General features: G+C 28.9%; 2 protein-coding genes across 6 annotated transcripts in view; both read left to right on the forward strand.

Moving 5' to 3' along the window:
* The window catches only part of CDase (neutral ceramidase), a 38,537-nt gene extending 37,163 nt beyond the window's left edge, over positions 1-1,374 (forward strand). For all 5 annotated transcript variants that reach the window (XM_029299143.2, XM_029299142.2, XM_029299141.2 and 2 more), the window contains exon 15: positions 762-1,374. In XM_029299143.2, coding sequence (XP_029154976.1) covers positions 762-809 — 48 coding nt within the window. In that variant the 3' untranslated portion in view covers positions 810-1,374. The remainder of the gene's footprint in view (positions 1-761) is intronic.
* Positions 1,375-5,281: 3,907 nt separating this feature from the next.
* Positions 5,282-22,060, forward strand: LOC114928009 (Pyrokinin 1 receptor). Its single transcript, XM_029299092.2, has 3 exons — positions 5,282-6,891; positions 19,376-19,602; positions 19,990-22,060. Exons 1-3 carry the CDS (start codon positions 6,060-6,062, stop codon positions 20,578-20,580), a joined length of 1,650 nt encoding a protein of 549 aa, XP_029154925.1. The 5' UTR covers positions 5,282-6,059; the 3' UTR covers positions 20,581-22,060.
* Positions 22,061-23,382: the final 1,322 nt, after the last annotated feature.

A 23,382-nucleotide genomic window follows, 5' to 3' on the forward strand; every position in this document is an offset into this window, starting at 1 on the left:
CATATTAAATATATATTAAATATTAAATTAATATAATATTAATTAAAATATTATATATTAAATATTAAATATTAAAGACAAATCAGAAAGGTCTAAGAGCTATACGCGGATATTCCTTGCGTATATTTCCACCAAAATTAATTTTTCGTTGGAAATAAAAGAAATGTACACACGGCACATATTATTCTTGGTGTACTACCAAGACTTTATAATGTGAAATATCTCATACTTGAGATTTAATTTCAAAAATCCCTACACTTCTTTATTTCTTTAGGGGAATATAGAGGTTTTTGAAATTAAATATCAATATCTACGAGATATTTCATATTATAAAGTCTTGATAGTACATTAAGAATAATATGTGCCGTGTGCACATTTCGTTTATTTACAACGAAAAGTTAATTTTCGCCGGAAATATACGCAAGAAACATCCGCATATGGCTTTTAGATCTTTCTTATTTGTTTAATATTCATTATTTACAGAGCCTTGATATTTCTTCCCAAGTAGCAAGCGTACGTAATTTTGACGTTTAATGACGTCAGTTTGCTACTTGGGTTAGCGATTAAATATTAAAATACATATTAAGATAAGCAAAAGTTTCATGTTTACAATTGCGTTCTGCAATTTTATATTTTTTAATATACTAAATTTATTATTGTAAAAATGTTTTATTATTATATTTTGCGCTAATACGGTTTATCGCATACGTATTTGTATACGCATACTCTAATGTTTACTTTTCATTATGCGATGTTTACAGGTGGAAGTTCCTGGACGACAGATAATTCGTAAACGTTACTTTGGATAAGCTCTTGATATTTTCCTGCCCCATGTGCTTTCTTAGTTAGTAAAGAAATCATTACGCTTAATTTGCTAACGAATCAATGTCGCCATACAGTCAACATATGTGTAAATAGATATTCTATTTTAATTAAATAGTGAATATATCTTTTTTAAGATATTATTACGCCTCTTTATATGTAGAAGTTCGTGTATATAAAATAATAAATTCTTTAGATATATGGTATATCCGCGTTTATTGCGATATAGCCGCGTTTTTGCGTACATTTTTAAAATATTTTTATGTTGAGGAAAAAACGTCGGAATATTTATCGAGGTTCTCGCAAAAAATCTTCCATCACAGAATTTCTTTAGATATATATTTTTTTTAGATTTAATAATGCCACATGAAACTATTAGAATCTTCTTATGTAGAATAATATTAATATGTACTACACATGATATGTGTATTGGACTAATTTTAAGATGAAATTTTTGAAATTATTCTTGCGAGCTTGATTACAGAAAGTAATCATTATTGTAAAAATATAGATTTATTTAATAATCAATAAAGTACTGTGTAATTGCGGTTATATCTTCTTGAATTTTACCATTTATTCTTATTTCTCGAACTTTTACAACAAAGAAAACTTATTCAGAAAGAAGTTAAAAGGTAAAGATTTAATTTCTTCGTCTTGAAGAATTTTACAAATTCAATACAATTTTAATTAGAAAGTTATGTAAAGGAGTTTGCTACATTTATACCATGAAATTTTAACAAATTTTTAAGCCCAAAGAGAAAAGGTTTTCATACAAAATTGTTTAAATGTTTAAGAGCCTATTATATCATATAATAAAATGTGCAGAAATTATTCAACTCTTTAATAAAAAAGAAAATGTTTTATATAAAAAAACCAACTGTTTTCTGTGCAACTATGTACAATTATATTATTTTGTTAGTAATTATGTTAAAGTTATATTAATATGATTATAATTCTACTTATTAATCTGAAAAATATGATATACATATAGTATAATATGATATACATATGTATAGACATAATAAGCTTTCAAAGCATATCGCATTACATATCAGTATGTTACATGCATTTGTTCTTTTTTAAAACGATACTCTGTTAATTAATAGTATAGATAGAGTACTTTCCTATAAAATAATTATATTTTGAAACAAAAGTGGAAATAAAATAATATTTCTTCAACTAATAATTTTCTTGACTCTACGAAAAAAAAGAAATCTTACTAAGACATATTCTAATTATTGAATGTAATGAGATTACTATACTTAATTACTATAAATGCATTAATTGAATGCAAATTGTAAATTAACTGTTTAGTGGTATTTCTTTATAATAATTACGATCGCCGTGTATACAAATAATCTTAAATTGAGAAAATTATCAACCGCAATCAAGACTCCATTATTTTGCAAAATTGCAAACATAATTGACAAATAGACTAACAAAACTTTGCGTCCTCCCCAAACTTTGCGTATCTCTTGTAACACCTCCGCATATTAGTCAATTGACTTTGTTCGATAATCTTGACAAAAGGTTATCCATTATTTACTGTATTATTCTCTGTGCAATAATTTATATGTGCAATAATTTTTACGCTGCAAAAAACAAAGCAGTTCGTGTCATTGGAGCACCAAGATAATAATGGTATTTTTCGCAATCTCGGATATCGCTATTCTGCATGCAAATGTTGGAGGCGTGAAATGCGATATCATCGAGATAATTCTCTATCGCATGAGATAATGTATCCTAAAGAGATACATATATATATATCATATTTCTCGTATTAATATCTCTTTAGACTAATTTATATGCAAATGAGAAATACTATTCATATTCTTCATTTTATATTAATTTGTAATATAATAAATTAAAATATGTATAATTTTATTTTTTAATTCATCCTCTATTTATACATATGTCCGAACAATAGGTATGTGCATTACTTTGATTATATCTGACTAAATAAGATACAAATAAAAAAGATCTCATTGTAAATTCTCATTTTCGAGAACATAAAATTTGTCAACGTATTAAAAGATGTTTATGTTTTTCTTGGAGATTTTTGTCAAGCATAATTAGATATTTCGTGGAAAAAAAATAAGTTTCCTTTAAAGAAGATCTATTTTTAAAGACATTCGATCTGCAGCCTTGTTTAACATAAACTTGAATGATGAATTATGCATGAAAGACAATTACTGTATTTTAATTAGTTCATATATACATTACAAAATGCAATTTTTACCTGTGTAATCTTCTAAGATCCTATTAATTTATATCTCTTCCATTTACTCGACAATTTATATTCATTCCATGCCCCAACATTAAACACTACCTTAAATACTATCTATTTGTATTGTTACGAATTGTCGTAATAATGGATGAAACGGACCCGGCATTCAAGATGAGATACAAGAGACAAGTAAGGGGATGACTACTCGCAGTCAGGAATGCTTTGTGAACGACTATGCAAATATTAATTAACAAGATGAGATAATATGCGGGCTAATGTCCCGGTAAAGTTCATTGGTATAATAAATTGAGGCGCGCAGCTCAACGTCCGCTTGTCAATCTGTATTTGTGCATGCCGCGTGCCATTATTTGCAGTCAACTTTGCACTCGACAGACTGTGCTCAAGTGCATCGCGGCACGATAATCTAGGACAAGAATAACAGAGCGTCGATATGTTCGCAAACATTAAAGTCGAGGTAAACGGCTGGCACTTCAAAGCAGGAACCACTGGTGGAAATGAGGAGTGTAATTAGCAATAAGAGTAAAGACAGAGGAAACGAAGTGGAGTGAATCGACAGGCTCCTAATAGCTGGTACTTGAAATGAAATGAGCTGTCGACTCGGCAGAGAGGTGGTTGGGTTGCAGGGTAACCGCGGATATATTCTCAACGGGTTTCATTCGCGAGGTCGCGAGCAAAATATTATGAAAGCACCGGGAAGCGATATGGCTCTTTACTTTGCTTTGATAAAATTATCGCCTCCGAGTACAAATCGTTCTAGACCCGGTGACATTGTTATCAAGAGAAGAGAACGTAGGATGATAGTCCATTATAAGAGTATAATTATAGCATAAATTAATATCTATATAGTATAAATTAATTACTATCTATAAGAGTGACAAGCGTGTGCTCTGTTTGACGAGCAATTTCGCTCGTGATTTCGTTTTTTCTTTTTATTTTATGAAACATTTTAATCAAATTTTCCTGGGTTTAAGGCATATTTAAAATAACTCGATAAAACGCAGATAATCAAGTTTCACGTATGAAAACAAACGCATTAATATTGTTTTCTGTGCGATTTAAATTTTCATCGAGTTATGCGGTTTTAAATTACATAACGAGGCGCACGTGGAGCGTATACAAAAGTGTATGCACTTGTGAATGATTCCACCTACCTCATGTTTCTATATATTTCTATAAATATGATTAAATTCTGCAAATACAAAAGACAAAGATTATTACGAGAGTTAATTGTTTTTATGCGAACAATGTTCTTGCAGCCTTCTGCAATTAAATATATAAGATGTATAAGCGTATATATACGTGTATAACAATCAAATTAATATAAAAATTCCTGTCATGATCTAAGAAATAATAATTTTAATAAATTACAAAAAAAAGGAAAAAGATGAAAAAACTTGGAATAGAGAAAATATATAATATAACTCAAATACATTTGTACTATCTAAACTTCGTTAATTGCATTCCACAAGAAGCAAAACTCTAGAATCAGAATAATTAACTGAAGGTATTTTTTTCTCATAAGGACTGTTATTTCTAATAAAGGGCAAACTGATATTTGATTTTATCGAGCTTTATTACTAATATGTTAATATTACGATTGATTAATTACGTTTCCACTTGAAAAGTTTCTTGCTGAAGTATTTAAAAAATCTGCGAAAAAATTTGCCCTTTATAAACTTTCAAAGTACAGTAAAATAACGATATTTTCTTGTTCATTAAAATTCAAAATAGACATTTGTATATTTAATTTGAAATATTTTTCTTTCGGAGCTAAATCAGAAATATAAATATGCATAGAATGACAAAAATAACAAAATTTGTAACAGGAAAGAAAAATAAGAGCGAGATGACGGGAGTGACTACTTACTTATCAGCTACTAAATAAATACATGAGTATAATCCTTATTCCAGGGAATGAGATAGCATCGCAAAAACTCCTACAAGATTTTGGCCGCAAATAAACGTCACCGTAAAAAAAATCCGATCCAGCGAGTGCAGGTACATGAACAGTCGGCTGTAAAAAAAAAAAGAGAAGGACATCCTTAATCGTTTGCATATAGTTGTCGAAAAAAAGTATATCTAAAAACGAGGAATCCTACCGATTCTGAAATAATGTATCCAAGGGCATCGTATCGGCGCGCCAGCGCTGAACTTGCCGGATGGAGGAACGGCCGGCGTCCTTCGGTGCGTCGCGGCGTTGGCAGTCGTGATTCGACCGGCGCTCGTAGCGGCAGGTAGACCCATCTGCTCCTCTCGAGAATGTGAACGAACTCCCTTCGTCCCTCCACCCCCTGGCGCCCTGGAGGAAAACAAAGTTATTGAAGACACGCGTGAAATTGTTTGTAGAGAAGACTATCATGTGATTGCGCGCGTGTATACGAGAAGCTTAAATAAAAAAAAGCGTCGATACAAAAAACCAGTAGAAGTGATATTTAATGAAAAATTCTTCTGTTTTTCTATTTGTTGTTGAGCAAGTTTGGTGCAAAACACTTCGTGATCTTGAGCCTTATGTAGGCCTTGATAATGAAATGAGTGATAACGAGTTATCCGTCAGTAGCAGAAACTTTCGAAAGATGCGAGATACAATAACTTCGACACACGAGAAGGAAATCTAGACGTAATTTGCTTCAGTGACCCTCTCTTTGGGGATTGATTTCGAACTTGGATCAAACAGAGATTAAGTTACCCTTACTCTGAGTTATTTGTGAGATATATCCGATATATATCTTATGGGCAAGAAAAAAGGAAAACAGAGGCAAACTTAAGAACTTTTCCTACGAAGGAACAAAAAATATAGGAGCCAACGGCACATAAAATCAATGAAAATTTCATTTATCCACTTCGCATGAGACCAACTGGCCGTCAGCGAAAGAAACGAAAAAAGTTGGTGTCCCAGTTTTGTCGCCAACTATCGGGAAAGAAGAAGCATCTGAGGATGTCAAAGAACAGAAAACTTTTTCTGCGTGTCGAATAATTTGAGGATTGCAATATGGCCCCGACAGTAACGTCGATCCTCTTAAACAACACCTACATAGAAGTCAGCTACAACGGTAGTCTGGCATTATCGGAGCAAATCAACAAATCAGCTTGGATTAACGACACGTACGACTTCGGCGTGTCGTTAGGTCCGTATCGGGACTCCTTATACGTGGTGATACCGGTGACCATAATCTACGCGTCCATCTTTCTCACGGGCATCGTCGGCAACATCAGCACGTGCATCGTGATCGCGCGCAACAAGTCCATGCACACCGCAACAAATTATTATCTTTTCAGTTTAGCCGTGTCCGACCTGTTGCTACTGGTTTCGGGCCTACCGGCCGAGATGTACACGGTCTGGTGGAAATATCCGTACATCTTCGGCGAAGACTTCTGCGTCCTGCGTGGCCTTGCCTCGGAGACGTCGGTGAACGCGTCGGTGCTCACCATTGCCGCCTTCACCGTCGAGAGATACGTCGCGATCTGTCATCCGTTCCTCTCGCAGACTCTGTCCAATCTCTCTCGCGTAATCAAGCTAATCCTCGTGATATGGCTGCTGGCCCTGGCGTGCGCGTTGCCGCTGGCCTTGCAAGTCGGACTGGTCCAGTACGGCGATCACCCCGAAATGATCGTGTGCACAATCAAGAGGATCATCGTTAATCATTCGTTCGAACTGTCCACGTTCCTGTTCTTCGTATTGCCGATGTGCCTCATCACGTTTCTCTACATGCTCATCGGCATCAAGCTCAGGAAGTCGAACATGACTGTCCCGGGTAGATCTGAGTCGAGAAACTGCAGACACTATCCTGGAAGATCGTCCAGGAGGGTGTTGAAGATGCTAGGTGAGTTTCTCGCTGCGTCTTCGTAACGTAAGTTTTCATTTGTGACGATAAACCAGTTATTTATTTGATTAAATTTAATTGTCGGGTGATTGAGATGAATAATATTCGTCGTTTCGTTTGGGTAAACGGCCGAGCAGAAAAATAGATTATTATTGCAATAATATATCCTTGACTGCGCAATTAAATAAGGATACAAACAAATCATCCATTAACCGCACCACATATCATAGATGTTGAAATCGTTTTATAATTCATCTTTTTTATATACTATCTAACAACAAATACACTTAATGATTCCGCAAACTGCAAATAATTATTGTTGTTGCAGCCTTCAGTTATAGTCTTAGTCGCTTTTATAAAGCGCATTACTATTTCATGAAAGTTTTACATGTAATAAAAGCGATTAACTCCTCGACAGTTCAAAAATAAATAACAATCTGTCATTACAAATAAAAGCAAATAAAAGCAAAATTTCAATATTCACCAGAGACTATAATATATTCTTGTAATAAAATTCTATGCTACAAAAAAAAGCGCTTAAAATTTTATTCTAAAAGAATATCGGTGAATATTAAATAGTTTTTGGTAATGATCTACATGGTTCTTTAATCAAGTATATATAATGAGGCGTAGTATTATGTTATGCAACATGGAATATAACTACCGCAAAAACTAGGCAGAAGAAACTGTTTACTTATACAAGTTTAATTCATCGTTTTAAATATGCACGCCACCTTGTCATCATCAAACTTTCCATTAAAATTTTCTGGTCAGAAGTTAAACTTTGCCTTGAATTGTTTAAAGTTGTTGACAAATCTCGCACGATTAACATTAAAGATATACTGAAAATACTTGAATTTCATACAATGTGAAAATTATATGTAAAACAAGAAATTATTATTCGTGACGGTTTATATAATAACATTGTGCATGCGGTGTGCCGTTGTTCACATTCAATTCGATTGAGTTCTACATAAGATAAAATTTACAACGCATTGCATATTGAATTTTTAGTTGAATATTTACAATATTTTATCTTTTTAAAACGGAAGAAAGAATATTTGTTCATATCTCTTACTGAAATTGAAAAAAATTTTTATCTCATGATCATCGATGCGTTAACTGAAATCAATGAATGAACTATACATTGTAATTTGTTTCTCGTTTTCTTAATTAGACTTGTAATTCAAGGTGAATCGAGAAATTTAAATTGATTACGTATGTGAAAATCACGCATATATATATATATATAAAGATCACCCGCGGCGATTGATCGTTTTATTACAGTTACAATAGCTGTACCATAGTTGAACAAACACCGCCCGCACGTATTTTGCATGATACACAAATGCATCTACGTATATTATAGTTTTGTGTACTCTGTATTCTCCATGGGCAAACACGGAAAATCTATCTCTATATCGAATGTGTAAACTCGAAATAAGAATCTATAGTGTCAGTTATTTTTACATCGGTCGATACTTTCTTATTGGATGATCGGCTGCCCTATAATTCTACATTTCATCAAAATCACTTGCATGCGGGGCAAAAGTCCGAATATAAATTGCTAATTTAATCGTCAATAAGTGGTTTTTATATACATATTTGTCCATATATATACATATAATAATATACGTATATTTAATTCCTACTTACAAAAAGAATATAAGTATGTATATATATTCTTTTCGTAAATAGTAATTCAATATAATTATTTTGTGTACATTGAAAAACTTTTATTATATACGTTATCTTCAATAACTAAATGTAGCAAAGTTGAATGCATCGCTGGTGTTTATTCGCTTCTTTCAAAGTTTGAAGATAAAAATCGTCTGGCGCGCAGTGCTATAGAATTCTTACTCCATTTATTATGCACATATATACATACGTATTATATTTGTCTGCCATCCGGTGCAGTTGTATATAATATTTTCTCTCAATAAATGCTAATTTCGTATTAAATGTTCTTATTAAATGCACATGTTTAAAGATATTAATATTGCTTTAATGTGCATAAATCTTCTTATCTTCTTATCGAAGAATTTAGAATTTCGTACTCTACTCTCTTTCTCTCGTCCTCTTCTCTTTCTCTCATTACATCTAATAAAATATTTTTTTATAAATTTTAAATTAAAATTAAATATTATAAAAATAATAATTAATAAAAATATATAAATATAATATTTAAAAAATCTCGAAACTTTTAAAAGCTAGATGCGCGTAATACAGTGTAAGTGTTTTAAGGAAATTTATTCAAGGGAATTTCAAGGAACTAATTTGTATTCTGAAACTAAAATGTGGTTTTCCGTAAGAGCAGTCGCGTGGAAAGCAACAGGATTTGATTCCCCAATGCAGCGCTTTTATATTTTCCCGATATTTTTCCAGTCTACACTTTTTGATGGGAATCGAAGGGAATATTAAAAAATCAAACTCGAATTCTCCCGAGATTAATTTACTTGATTTCGTACCAAATAAGCTTCCAGCACAAATTAGTTTTAAAAAAAATTAATTTTTTTTCAAACTTATGCACTATTATATACTCACGTCTGGCTCTTAACTACTTACCAAATTTAAATCACGTTTTTAACTTGAAAAGTGTTATCAATTCTTTGCTTAATGAAATATTATAATTCTATATATACTTGATAACTTTGTTACGATGTAAAGAGAAATTAACATTCATAGCGTAATATTCCTTGCGCTGATCGCGCGACACGGTGGTTTTATAGCCGTAAGGCGCCATCGTGAACGACCTGGAGAATTTAAAGATTACATCCCACGAAATCCAGTAAGATGCTTTGAGGCAACATCAAAGCGAATATGGAACACTTTATTGAATAAGACATCTCAAAATACATTTATTTGCGGACAACTTGTTTTGAACGCACGTACAGCTACATAATGCGTCATATTAAATTAGACGACCTAATGCGACTTTAAGACACCAAATAAAATTTATGAAATTTGATATCTTATTATCGATCGTCATTCGGATGTGATTGAATATTTCTTATCCTTTTCATATTTCAGATTTGTTATCTTCAATTCCTGTTTACAAGTTATCGTTCGTGGCATATGATCCTCTATTGTGTTTTTCGAAAAATTCAATTTCGCGTTCCAGCAAAATTCGAATTGTTTAACCTTTTGGAAAATTCCGTGGACTAGTAACTGACACATATGTATATGCAACGATTGCGTAGCTTTAATGTAGCCTCGAGTGTCCTTTAATCATATCAACTTTTATTCATCAGGGACGAATAAATAAAGCAATCAACATGACGAATACAACGTAATCATACGTGAGTGACATGAAAATTACGTCGTACGTATATAAAAAAAATATGAGAATGAATTTAATTCTTCTTTACTGTAATGTAAACTAATGACTCTCTTAGCAATTGCGTCAGTCACAGACAATGCCCCTATGGAAAATTAAAATAATCGTTGGATTAACTCTTCTGTAGTATGCAGTTCTGTGGATACGCTGAGAAAAATATGAACAATCAACGAACGTATTACGAGCGAAATATTTTGTGTAATGAGCTAAATCGTAGAATTTCCAGACTTTATAATCTATATAGAAATAATTTTTTATACAAATAATTGTAAAAATCTTGTATACTTGTTAACATTATATTTTAATATTTCTTAGCATCTTTTATCTTCAATTCAAATAAATATACACATTTTATTTTACACGTATGAGATTTATTCGTGATAAAATAATTAAAATAATGCACGAATACATTAATCATATTAACTGCTTATCCTTGGACGGGTAATTTTTTGATTAGATAGGTAATATAGAGATAATGATATATATATATAATATATATATATATATATATATATATATCTTTTTCTATAATCACAAATTATTATTTATATATTCTAATTTGATTTGGTAATATTGTACATATATATGTATAATATCGTTCTCTATAATCACAAATTATCATTTAATTGCGACTGATGCGGAATATTATTTGACACACACGTACATATATAGTCAATTCTTAATCGAATTAAGACACACACTGAGAGGAAGAAATTACATTTTATCGATATAGTATCGAAAGTTTCACGCACTCAATTTACTTTTTTATTCCATCGTTTATTATCAGAAGAATATCTTCTCTGATAAAGTTTGATCAAATGTAACGATTGTAGTAAACGCAAATCTAATTAGAGTACTCGAATAAAATCTAATTAAATATCGATCGTGTCTTTTAAAACTCATACACTGAGAAGAATTTATGTAAAATTAGAAGAACGCACAAAAAGTACGTTCTTATAATTTTCTCGTTTGTTTTTTTATCCTCAACTTTTTTGTCTCTCTAAATTGTTTTCAAAGTCGTTCGAAGAATATATAATTCTATCAAGTCACTAAAGAAACATAGTATATACTATGTTAACAATAGAATGTCAAGCGAAACCTCGACTAGTAATTATTGGAAAACACTTCCACAGAATAATTAAGGATGATCGATAACAACGCATCGATGTTGCATTAAGATTTCGTTGTGTTCGAGATGATTTCATAAATGTCTTATTTTGCTTTATTGTGCGCTATATTAATAAAATTAATAAGATTATGTATTTAAAAAAAAGAGAATACTTTTCTCTTCAATAATTTATAATCTCTATAAGTTCATCAGAATGATAAATGTGATTAAAGATTCCGAAGAAGAATCGTGAGAAAAGTTGTAATTAGTACGTCAAATTCATTAGTAAAGATTTGCATGATTTCAATCCAATAGGACTTTATGATCCTAACGAGTGCGCGGAAAGCTTTTCTACTCCCATATATCAGTAGATTTTTAATTAAATTTTTGATTAAATCATTTGACTGAAGGATTACCGACATGGATCGGTAGTTTGCATAAAAGAATTGCATACATCGGCATGTTTACACGACATTTGTACCTTTTAATACGTTCGATCTAAAATCTGGCGAGGTTTTATGATCGACACGTGTACGTTTAAAGTGATGCAATGAAAGCCATATGTACCTTCTATAATAATAATCTATCGAAAATAAATGTCATCATATACACTGGTAATATGATCAAAGCATCTGATTGGAATTAGACTTCTTTGTACATAATAAAAGCCATATGTTTCGTACTCTAATCAAGCATAATAAGAACATTAGATTTGACAACAATGAATTCTGCTACATGGATGTGTTGCTCATCATTTCGATTGATTGATTGATTGAATTTTTATTGATAGGCTTAGATTAATTATTACGACGAGACTATTCACATCAATTCTCAATAATAAGCATTATTACCTATAATGAGTTAACGCAGATAAAAAATTATCGATGATTTAATCAAACAAAATGTCTCCTTCTGTTCTACGCATAAATATTATCTAAAAGATTTTTTAATACTTGCAATTAATATTTTATATTTTTGTTAAAATAAAATTGAATGTAGATATATCTACGTTGTAAAGTATGATGGATGCAACACATCGATAAAGTTTATGTCAAAAATATGGGATATTTTTTGGACGTCGCCGAATATCGCATATGCTTTTGAATATTCAATGTGCGTCCCGTATATATATTATAATATAACTATACCTATATGCTGCCGATCGTTTTCGGCTAGAAAATGTAGAGGTCTGAGGGAAAACGAACCTTTATCCTGACTAAATTGTCTTCGGTTTCCAATAATAATGAAAAGGATGAATTGCGGAGATTGCCGCAAAATAGAAGAATTATTCTCTGGCTGTGAAAACGATAGGGAAAATACTTGTAATCGCCGATGTTTTTCCAAGATATCTCACATATAGCCGTGAGAAACGTTCAGTTTCAGGATAATCAAACATTTCTCGCAGGATTATCATCACACATGAATTCTTTCTCAGAGTAAATACTGCAAAAAAATATTTAATTAGAGTAAATATTTAATTAAATTATTATTGAAAAAAAATAAATAATATTTTTTACAAATGTAAATATAAAGTAAATATAAAAAGTAAAAAAATAAATATAAAAAATATATTATTATCACATTTTTTATTTATATGAACGATTTGAATTTGACGCATTAAATTTTTGATTATACTTAGAACGCACAAAATTATAACATTTACGAAACAAAGGGAAATAATCAAGAAATCGGTAGTCTAAAAAAAAACGAAAGTAAAAATGTGTCGCAATTTATTCCCGATCAATCTCTTTTAGATGAAAACAAAATACGGAAGTGATATGAGACGACAGCTCTAAATTAGCTGGAGATAAAACCAAAAAATAAAGAAATGAATTGTGTCTTGACGAAGATTACTTCCACATTTCTCCAAGTGTCCCTCTAAAATTAAATAAATGGTCTCTTACGATGGCTACTACGGATTTCTCAATAGTGTTTTTTTATTATCCATTGTATGTGGCGTAGGTGTTGTACATAGTAAAAAACGCGTATTTTCGCCACGACAATCCGTCAATGAACTATTGTTATTATTTGCGCTGACATACGCATAGGAGATAATTTAATATATAACTTCAAATATCGACAGAGAAAATGTATCCGATGTGTAATTAATTTTAATAACTATTTAACAACTGTTAAAATAAAATTTGATGAAATATATAACAGAGTTTATTATAAAATAAAAAAAAGAACAAATGTAAGCGTTTAACATCTTCAATTTATCAAATCAAACAAATCATCGCTTAATGATAATTGGAAAATTACAATACACATACATAATATAATTCATGACAACGCAGTTTACTACTTTAATATATTCATCGTATTGTATGATTGACCCAACAGCTTATATAATGCGTGTCATTTAAATAGTCGACGAGGCGTTTCCGCAAAATTTCACAAATCATGTCAAGTCTAAATTATTATTCTTGCATGTCTAAATACATATGTATATTGTAATAACAAATAATAATATCCTCTATAGAACTGAACATGTTCAATAGAACTGAAATTTCGAGCGCGTAATGTAATATATTATTCTTTTATATGTATTTTGTTCTTTTATTTATATAATAAATAACTTTCAAAGAAATATCAAACATATTAAATATAATATTAACATAATGTCATACATAATTTTGCACAATAAAAAATATTATATATTTAGTTTTATGACTAAATTAATTTTATGAGTGAATCATTTTGTATATTTTATTACGGAAAAATATTATACATGAGGCAGCGAGAAAAAAACCGGTTTCTCCAGAAAGTATCGTCAATCAATTTTATACTATATACATATATATATAAAAGTTAAAATATGTACACATATAAAAGTTATCTCTATATTTATCTGTTGCCATCCATCGTGTCTCGTTATTATCTACTTTATTTTATGTTCGCAAAATGAAATTGCGAGCGTGCGAAAATGAATCATTGGAAAATTTCGTTTTTTACAGCAAATCATGGTTATTATATGTTACAAATTATTCATTGTACAATCATCTTGTATTTTACAAGATAATATTTCCGACTAAAAGATAATTAAATTTTATCATTTGCATAGAATTTGCGAACAAGTTACAAAGTAGGTGAGCTTATGCAAAGGGCATTGCGTACTTACGCTTCAGTGTCTCTCAAATACATTTATATCGTGTTAACGAAGTAAACTTTAATCATAAGTTCAACATACGTGTGTTTTCTCGCAATATAAGTTTCTTAATGCTATTACTAGTCACAAGCATTAAACTTTCTGCGAACTTTAACGCTATTTCCTGTAAGATTTCACATTACACCATTACATTAATCGATTGAACAAGAAATAAGCGCATTACTTACTCATAATAGATATAAGGTACAAACGACTGTGAACATTTGTCAAATACATCGCCTACAATGCTGCTTTTTTCCTGACAGAAAGCGTGTGAGCAGATAAAATAAAAAACCGATCATGTGTCACGAGATATCTTTCTGTCTTTTGATACATAAATTACCGTGCTATATCTAACATTTATACATCATTGCATCCATTATTTTTACTTTTATTTAAATCTACATCATTATAAAATAAGAACTGAGTAATGCAAGTTGAATTTAAATAAAAAAGCGTTGTGGGTAAAATGCATTTTAACATGTACTTAATTAAATCTGATATTTTTCACAGGAATGTTTCGAGCTTTATTTCGAATTCTTTTTCCAAGCTGGAAGAAATCAAATGTTAAATAGAAAATATATAAAATCAAATATATCTATTATGTTATGTAAAATAAATAATAATCTAAAAAGTAAAATAAATAATAATTAAATAGTATAAACAAAGTTTACACACATATACAAATTACATACGATATACATATATCACCAATATACAAAATGTGAAATGCGTAATGCGATATATATAACACAAAAAAATTAAATCCGAAATAATCTAAAAAATTTTGTAATTATTATAATAAATATGTAGAAAATATGTAATACCTTGAATAAGAAGAATAAAAAAATGTAAAATAAAAACATATAAAATATGGTTGGTATTTATAAAAAGTAAATAACACAGCCAAACTATGTAATTCAAATAACTAGATATTTCTATCTCAATTTTCCTCTTTCTCTAAAAATTTAATTTAAAAAGTTTTTATATAAAATAGATAATATTTTTAGTACATTTGTATATAACAAGATATATTATTTTTATAAAACAAATTTTAATAACAAAATTTATTTTCTGTGGAAAATAAAACATTATTTTAATATTTCTTTAATAACCCCTAATTTTATTTTATATTTTAATTGTATATACTATATATTTTTATTTACTCTTACATTCATACATACAAACACACAGCATATTTATAATAATTTATGAATAAAAGGTAAGAGAAAAAACTCTATATTTCATTATATAATAATATAAATAATATGCTATTGTTTATAATTATACTTGTATAAAATAATGGATAATAAAAGATTTAATAGGATATAATAACGTTTGATAACAAATAATCACGTATAAGCATCTTTTTCGCATTTTTTTCATATGATAATAAAAAAGGATCAAAGTCTTAAACATAATTTGCGAAGGAAGATTATCTTCGCAAAAGGTTTTAGAAATTACAATAGTTAATTGTTTGCATACGTTCTTATTTAATGTTTTTTAATAACATTAATAATCTCTCATTTTAATAGTAAGTACAACTTTTTATTATATATAATTAATCTTAATTACATCAGTATACATTGCAATTTTATTACGTTGAGCATCTATAATAAATAATAAGTCATATTAATTATATCATTTATGACAAAACAAATACGTATTACATACGTATTTATAGTGCTGTAATTAATATATACTGTATATTTTAGAGAATAACAAACCGGCGCAATTATAAATTGAATGTGAAATATTTTAATATGCGAGAATGTGAGAGAGACAGACTCAATACTTTTACAAATATTTTTTGGGACATAAGAAAATTTTTGTTGATTTATATTTATTAAATTTATACTGGTGAACAATCGCACGTATTAATACAAAAATTATTTTATAGAAACACATAAGATACGATATAGAGTGATAATGCAATAATTTGAAATTAAGTATGTATATAACACATTTATATTAAGTAAATCTTTCTTTCTAAACAAATTTAATATATACAAACAGTATATATACATATAAAAATTATTATAATATATACATATAATAATTAAAAATAATTATCAAGCAGTTTTGAAGAATAAAGTATAATAAAACGTATCATATAAGTAACTTGAAAAAACTCAATATCGGACGAGGAAGAACATTTTTATTAATAAGTCTTGATAAAAAACGTATTATATTGAAAAAATTAGTCACAAATGCATAATATACATTAAAAAAAAGGATAAAGCAATTTAGTACATTTGTATATAACAAGATATATTATTTCTATAAAACAAATTTAAATAACAAAATTTATTTTCTGTGGAAAATAAAACATTATTTTAATATCTTTTTAATAATCCCTAATTTTATTTCATATTTTAATTGTATATACTATATATTTTTATTTACTCTTACATTCATACATACAAACACACAGCGTATTTATAATAATTCTTCCATATGAATTATAATGGATCGAAGAAGTAACGGAAAATTAGCAAGGTCACAAGAGATTAAATCATATTCCATCATTGCACAACATAGTCAAATTTGCGCGTTCACAAAGCTGTCTATCTGTTCTTGCCCATAATCACTTAGCGTAAATACTGTAGTTTGTATGGTGCTTGTGTGTGATTAAATCTTTATCCAGTAGTCTATGGTCGGTATTCATAGTCTGATCTTATATTTAAGATCGTCTTAAGTCTGGTCGGAGGTTGACTTGAAATTCTGTTCAACCAATCAAATGGCTCCTTAGCGTTTTAAACTCGAATTTAAGACGATCTTAAATATAAGATCGAACTATAAATACCGGCTTATGGCTTTGTTATAAATAAGGCATTAATTAATGTATTATCAATATTGTCAGAGATCTTAAATCTTAGATCACGTAGTGCCAAAATTATTAAAGTCATTTTCTTGATGTAAGTTTATGTAAATGCCACTGATAAAAATTATATATAAAAGAAAAACAAAAATTGAGTAATATTCAAACAAAAACAATATTCAAACAAGAACTTTTATTAGACAATTTTTTTATATAAAAATATTGCATCACTATAAACTTGTTTAAAAAAAATAATTCAAATGGATCTAATAATCCTATACTTTTGAAGCTTTCGCAACCATTGAAATCATCAATGCAAAAGGCTTCCGGATGGATGGGCATTACGCTGTTCAATCACGCGGCATCCATTCAGAAGCCTTTTGCATTGATGGGTCTAATAATATTAAAAGCGAAATGATAAATTAAACCGAATAACTTAATTAACAAAAATATAGAGTTCTTATAAACATCAACTGATACAAAAGTGCGCCTGTATTGAGACACACCGTTAAGAATTGTTATTCAAAGGTATCGCAAATAATGAAAAATATATACATTATATCAATTAATAAATTGATGAAATATAAATACCGATGAGTAATGTATATGTAAAGAATAATTTTACAAGCACAAAATAATTTTAAGCAACGAAGATTAATCATTAATTGAATTGAATGTCATAGTTTGGAAATAATAAAAACATTCTGTTTTTAACATCTGGTCTAATAAATTAATTAATGTCTTTCATAATGTATTATTTTTTGTTATTTAATAAAAATTGTTTCCAAAATCAAAGTTTTTTAATAATTGATTTATCTAACTGGATAAAATATCTATGATCAAGTTATAGTTTATAATATGACGTTCTATTACCAATATATAAACAACTATTTTGAAAAATGCTGTTTTATATTATAATTTAATTATATGATTATTTATTAAACTTGTTATTAATAGGCATTTTTTTATGAATTTGTGTTCTTTGAACAATTTAATTAAAGAACAACTCAGCATAATATATCAAAACAAACTTGTCTAAACAAACGAACGCATTTCGTATAAAAATACACTGGTCATTAATGAAAAATGCATTGGTCATTTCGTGATACGCTTTGGTAACGACATAATTAAACAAAATTTCAAAGTCCCACATCAGTTAATTTGCATATAGCATCCACTTTATCGTAATGTTTTTGTGAAATATCGAAGTTTGTTACCATGCAATTGCTGATATCTTTTTGTTGATACAGATAATATTTATTCTACTTCGATATTTGAGAAGTTTTGAAATTGTCTTATAAAAAATAATTCTAATCTTGTAACATAATTACATAAATTTATCCGATTATATTTATTCGGTGTCATCTAGGTCCTTTTATTGAAAAAAAAAATATTTGGCATACTAATCGATTTTTTCATATAATATAATACATATAAAATTAGTAAAATTTTGAAACATATCTACAGGCTCTTTTCACTATTTATAATGTCATTGTAATATTTAATTTTTGTATAAAATTATTAAAATTTTTTAATATATTTGTTGGATATTTTTATTATTTATAATGCCACCGTGATATTTAATTTAATGTGTATATGTAAATGATTAATCTCTTCGCTACTTGATGTCATTTAATATTTATATAAAATTATTTATATATTACTCATTGGTGTTCGTATTTCATTAATCTATTAATGATTGATTGGACCATCAAAATAAAATAAAATTAATAAAAAAGTTTAAAAAAATTACTCGTATATCGAAACGAACAGATATGATTCAAAATAGCTTATATTATAGCTTTGAAATATTAATATTTCGAATGATTAAACTATGCATGTTATTACTTCTTATTTAAATCCTGAAAAGATTTATTGTTAGAGGATTAGAGTTAAAAACTCTAAAGCGTTGCATAGAGCTCGGGTAGATCGATCTTACGAATAATTTACTATAAAAGAAGATAGGCAATAATTCTGATGATGTGTTTCTTACAATAATATGAAAAAATAGTCAAACAATAATTGAATCTAACAGACGCAAATTATACAAACGTTTATGAATTGTTGTAGTCGCAGTAGTGATAGCATTCTTCATTTGTTGGGCTCCGTTTCACGTACAACGATTAATTGCCATATACGGAACTAATACGGAGAATCATATCACATCGAACGGCCCGTGGATGGAGTTCCTCTACCTCTTAATGACCTACGTATCAGGTGTTCTTTACTACGTATCCACAACAATCAATCCGATCCTCTACAACATTATGTCGAACAAATTCCGCATAGCGTTTACGGTAAGACATTTAAATCAAAATAGATTTTATCTTACCATTATTTTAATTAATAATCTTTTCATCTAAGTTATAAAACACGCTGTTTGTATTACGAGAAATTAAAAATATAAATTAATACAGTATAATCATTTAAAATTTCGACAGAAATAGAAATATTTCTTAAAACAAAATATTATTATATAGAAAAATATATTGCAAGAAAATAAATATAACAGACACAATAATTTTCTATAAATATCTCAAATTTATATTTTTGAAATAAATAAGCTTCTCAATTGTTACTGCTTCACTAAATACATAAATTTGATCTATTTGTGAACATATTACTTTTTATATTTATTTATATGCCTTAAGTACTAATTATTAATCTAGTTCAAATTGTTCTAGGAAACGTTATCAAAAAGCTGGAGACATCGTGGATTGCCGGCGCGTCACGAGCAACGCTCATATTCCAGTCTGTCGAGATCTCAACCAAGGACCATTGGTGCTTATGGTTCCAGAATAGCAGGGACCGGTAAAGAATCCGGTATGATGGTGCATAGCATGGAAGGTTCAGGAAATTCGATAGAAGACAGTCAAAGACGGTTGAGCAATCCAGAAAATTTGCCAGAGCTCATCAGAACAAACTCAATACGGGAGGAATATATTAAAGAAGAAACGAGGAACAACAACAGTCTGCGATCGCCGTGCAACGAGCATCACAAGTCGCAAGAAGGCAAACGTGGCAAGGATCGATCGATCCGCAGGAATCAGACCGCCTCGTGGAAAAGAACGACGTACAAGAGTGTGAATATGGAAAATTCTGAGAAGAAATGGTGGAGGCTTTTAAAGTGGCTGCCTGGCTTTAAAATTTTAAAGTTTCCCCGCGGATCAACCGTGCCCGAAGATCGCATGTTCGACGAATCTGGAAATCCTCGCGAGGAATTATCAATGACTCTGTGGAATATTCGGGACAGCAACGAACAGCGACCTGTTTGAAAAGCGAATATGTTTTTGCAAGATTCGAAATCTTTGAGAAGACTGACATTTTTGCCGATCTGCATTTTCCGTGAATAATGCAACGTCACTAAGGATCATTACTCGATGGAGACTTTATGTGACGACGTACGATCAAAATGATGACTCGAAAATTCTTCGAAGAAGTGATTTTAAAAACTTCTTTACTACTGAAGAAGAGGCTGAAATAAGAATGCAATGTTTGTAGCTCCTATTCTCGTGATTAATTCAAAAAAGTTCCATTAAGCATCCAACCAGCATAGAGGATAAGAAAATTTCTAGAAGAAAAACCATAAAGTTTGACGCGGTGATATAACATTCGTATTTACCAAGCAAGTTCTATCTCTGGATGCTGGCGTCCGACGTTCTGCACACATCTTTAAGTCTACAAATAAATTCAGAGCATCAAACAGATAAACATGTCGAGAATATTGCGGTCTTATATAGTACTAATATAATAAATCAAATAGCATTCTGCGATCCTCATAAATCTTTCCGGAATGCACTCTCGTCAAGTACGCACTCTTTGATCACCAAAGATTTTCTTCTATATATTACTTTAATCTATTAGAACATGAATGATGTATATGTACATAAAAATATTTTGATATGTGAGTATCATTTTGTTTTTTTATTTTTTTTATTTTTGAATCTTTTTTCATATTTCCGATATTATATTAAAGTGTCTCTAAGAGATAATTAAAATATTGGGCATAAAAATATAAAATATTAAAAATATTAAAAATTTTATTGTAAACAAAACGCTCTATAAAAAATATGAAACTGAATAAAAATTTTATTTGAGCTTTTCGTCATTCATTTACTGTTTCTGAAAGAACAAAGAATGACAAAGTGCCAAATATTTTGAACTAATACGATAATTATCTAATACGAAAATATTCTAGAATATACATATAGTCATTTTAACAATTAATGTAATCACTTAAAATACTATGTACTCTATAATGCATAATACGCATAATTTACAATAAGTCAAATAAGAATGATTACTTCGAATAAGAAAGCTTCATGGGCGTCAACGATTAATATATATGTCAAGTGATTTATTAATGAGTCATGTATGCATGTTTTTGACATCGCGTGCGATAAATCACACTAGTTGATTTTGAAATAAAATCTAAACACCTTATTATTTGTAAATTTATTTTTGAAAAAGGGAAATATTATAAAACTGTTTCTGTTGATCTCTGATTATATCAGAACATACTTTATACCGATACTTAATATCGATTCCATGACAAATTAAAATCTTTAAAGACAGTTGCAGAAACAACTTTACGTAATTGAATGAAATCTTATAACGTAAAATAAATTTGGTGTAAGGTATTGTGACTCTCTTTATGTTAGTCGAATTTTGACAATGTGATATTATTTGTTATGTAAATAATATAAGTGTAAATTAACTGTAATAAATTCTCCACCGTTTTTTTATTAATTTTAACCGTATGTCTTCTTACTGAATGTTGCAGTTAATTACAGATAGATACCTGTATCTTATATGTACCTGTTTTTTTTCTTTTTTTTTCCTATTAAGTTGGTTGTGAATTATATCCTGTTTGGAAAAAATAATTTTATTGCATTCTTATATTTTATATATCATACTGTAATTTTCATAAATAATACCATAAAAGAATTATATTTAGTATCATGAATTTTCGTATATTCGTCCCTGAAAATTATTTCGGGAGTTGAGGACTAAGATATAATTATCTTTTAATATTTTGACAGCTGCGCAGGAATATATTTGAATTGATGGAAAAATAATTTTTTGGAACTGCATGTGGATGGTAAAATATATATTTTAGAACCGCACATGTGGATAATAGAAAATATATTTCACGATGCATCTCTCGTTATAATTTTTGCAATATTTTAAAAATACTTAACTCACATTTTGTTGCATTAAATTAAGTAATGAAAGCGAACTGACTGATAGAAATATATGTGAATAAAATATTCATAACATTAAACTTATTCTCTGCAATATTCTCATTGTAAAGTTAATTATAGTATTTTTTTAAATTTACATGTGGATTTCTGCTGCATGTAATAAAAAGAAAAAACATATTTTTTACTAGAAAAAAATTAGAGTAAGCGCTATGCCTACAAATAGACATAGAAATATAAATAAAATTATATATACAATATTTTAGTATTTGTTCATAACATAAAGTCAAATATATGTATAAAATGTCTAGTTATATAACAATATAATATTGTGCCTCTAAATAAAATAAATATAAAATAATTCACGTGAATAGAAAATATATTCTATAGAGTGCATCTCTCTATTATTCCTGTAGAAAATACAAAATACACATTATGCTTCTGCAACGTTGAAAGAAAATAACGTACACAATGCATATCAATTGACTAATACAATTATGTAGATAAAATCGTAATACAGAGTTTATTCTTTATGTGATGTTCTTCCTTCGATTGCATTTTTTAAAGTCTCCGCATAAATTTATACCATATAAAAAAAATTTTTTTTTAATATTTTTAGAAAAAATAAGGAAAGAATTATAATATATATACATATATATATATATATATATATATATATATATGCTTTTCAATAATAAAAATACAGATAAAATGTATGTATTTAATTATCTGTTCAAAACACAAAGCTAAATTTATGTATAAAAATGTATAACAATATATAACCGTGCCTATACTGAAAATAAATATAAAATAAGTATATATAGATTGTATACTTTTTCGAGTATTTAAATGCTAGAAGAAATAATTATATACTTA

Source organism: Nylanderia fulva, unplaced genomic scaffold (genome assembly GCF_048542155.1).
Source record: "Nylanderia fulva isolate GAGA-0341 unplaced genomic scaffold, ASM4854215v1 Scaffold12, whole genome shotgun sequence".
In the NCBI taxonomy this organism is placed as follows: domain Eukaryota; kingdom Metazoa; phylum Arthropoda; class Insecta; order Hymenoptera; family Formicidae; genus Nylanderia; species Nylanderia fulva.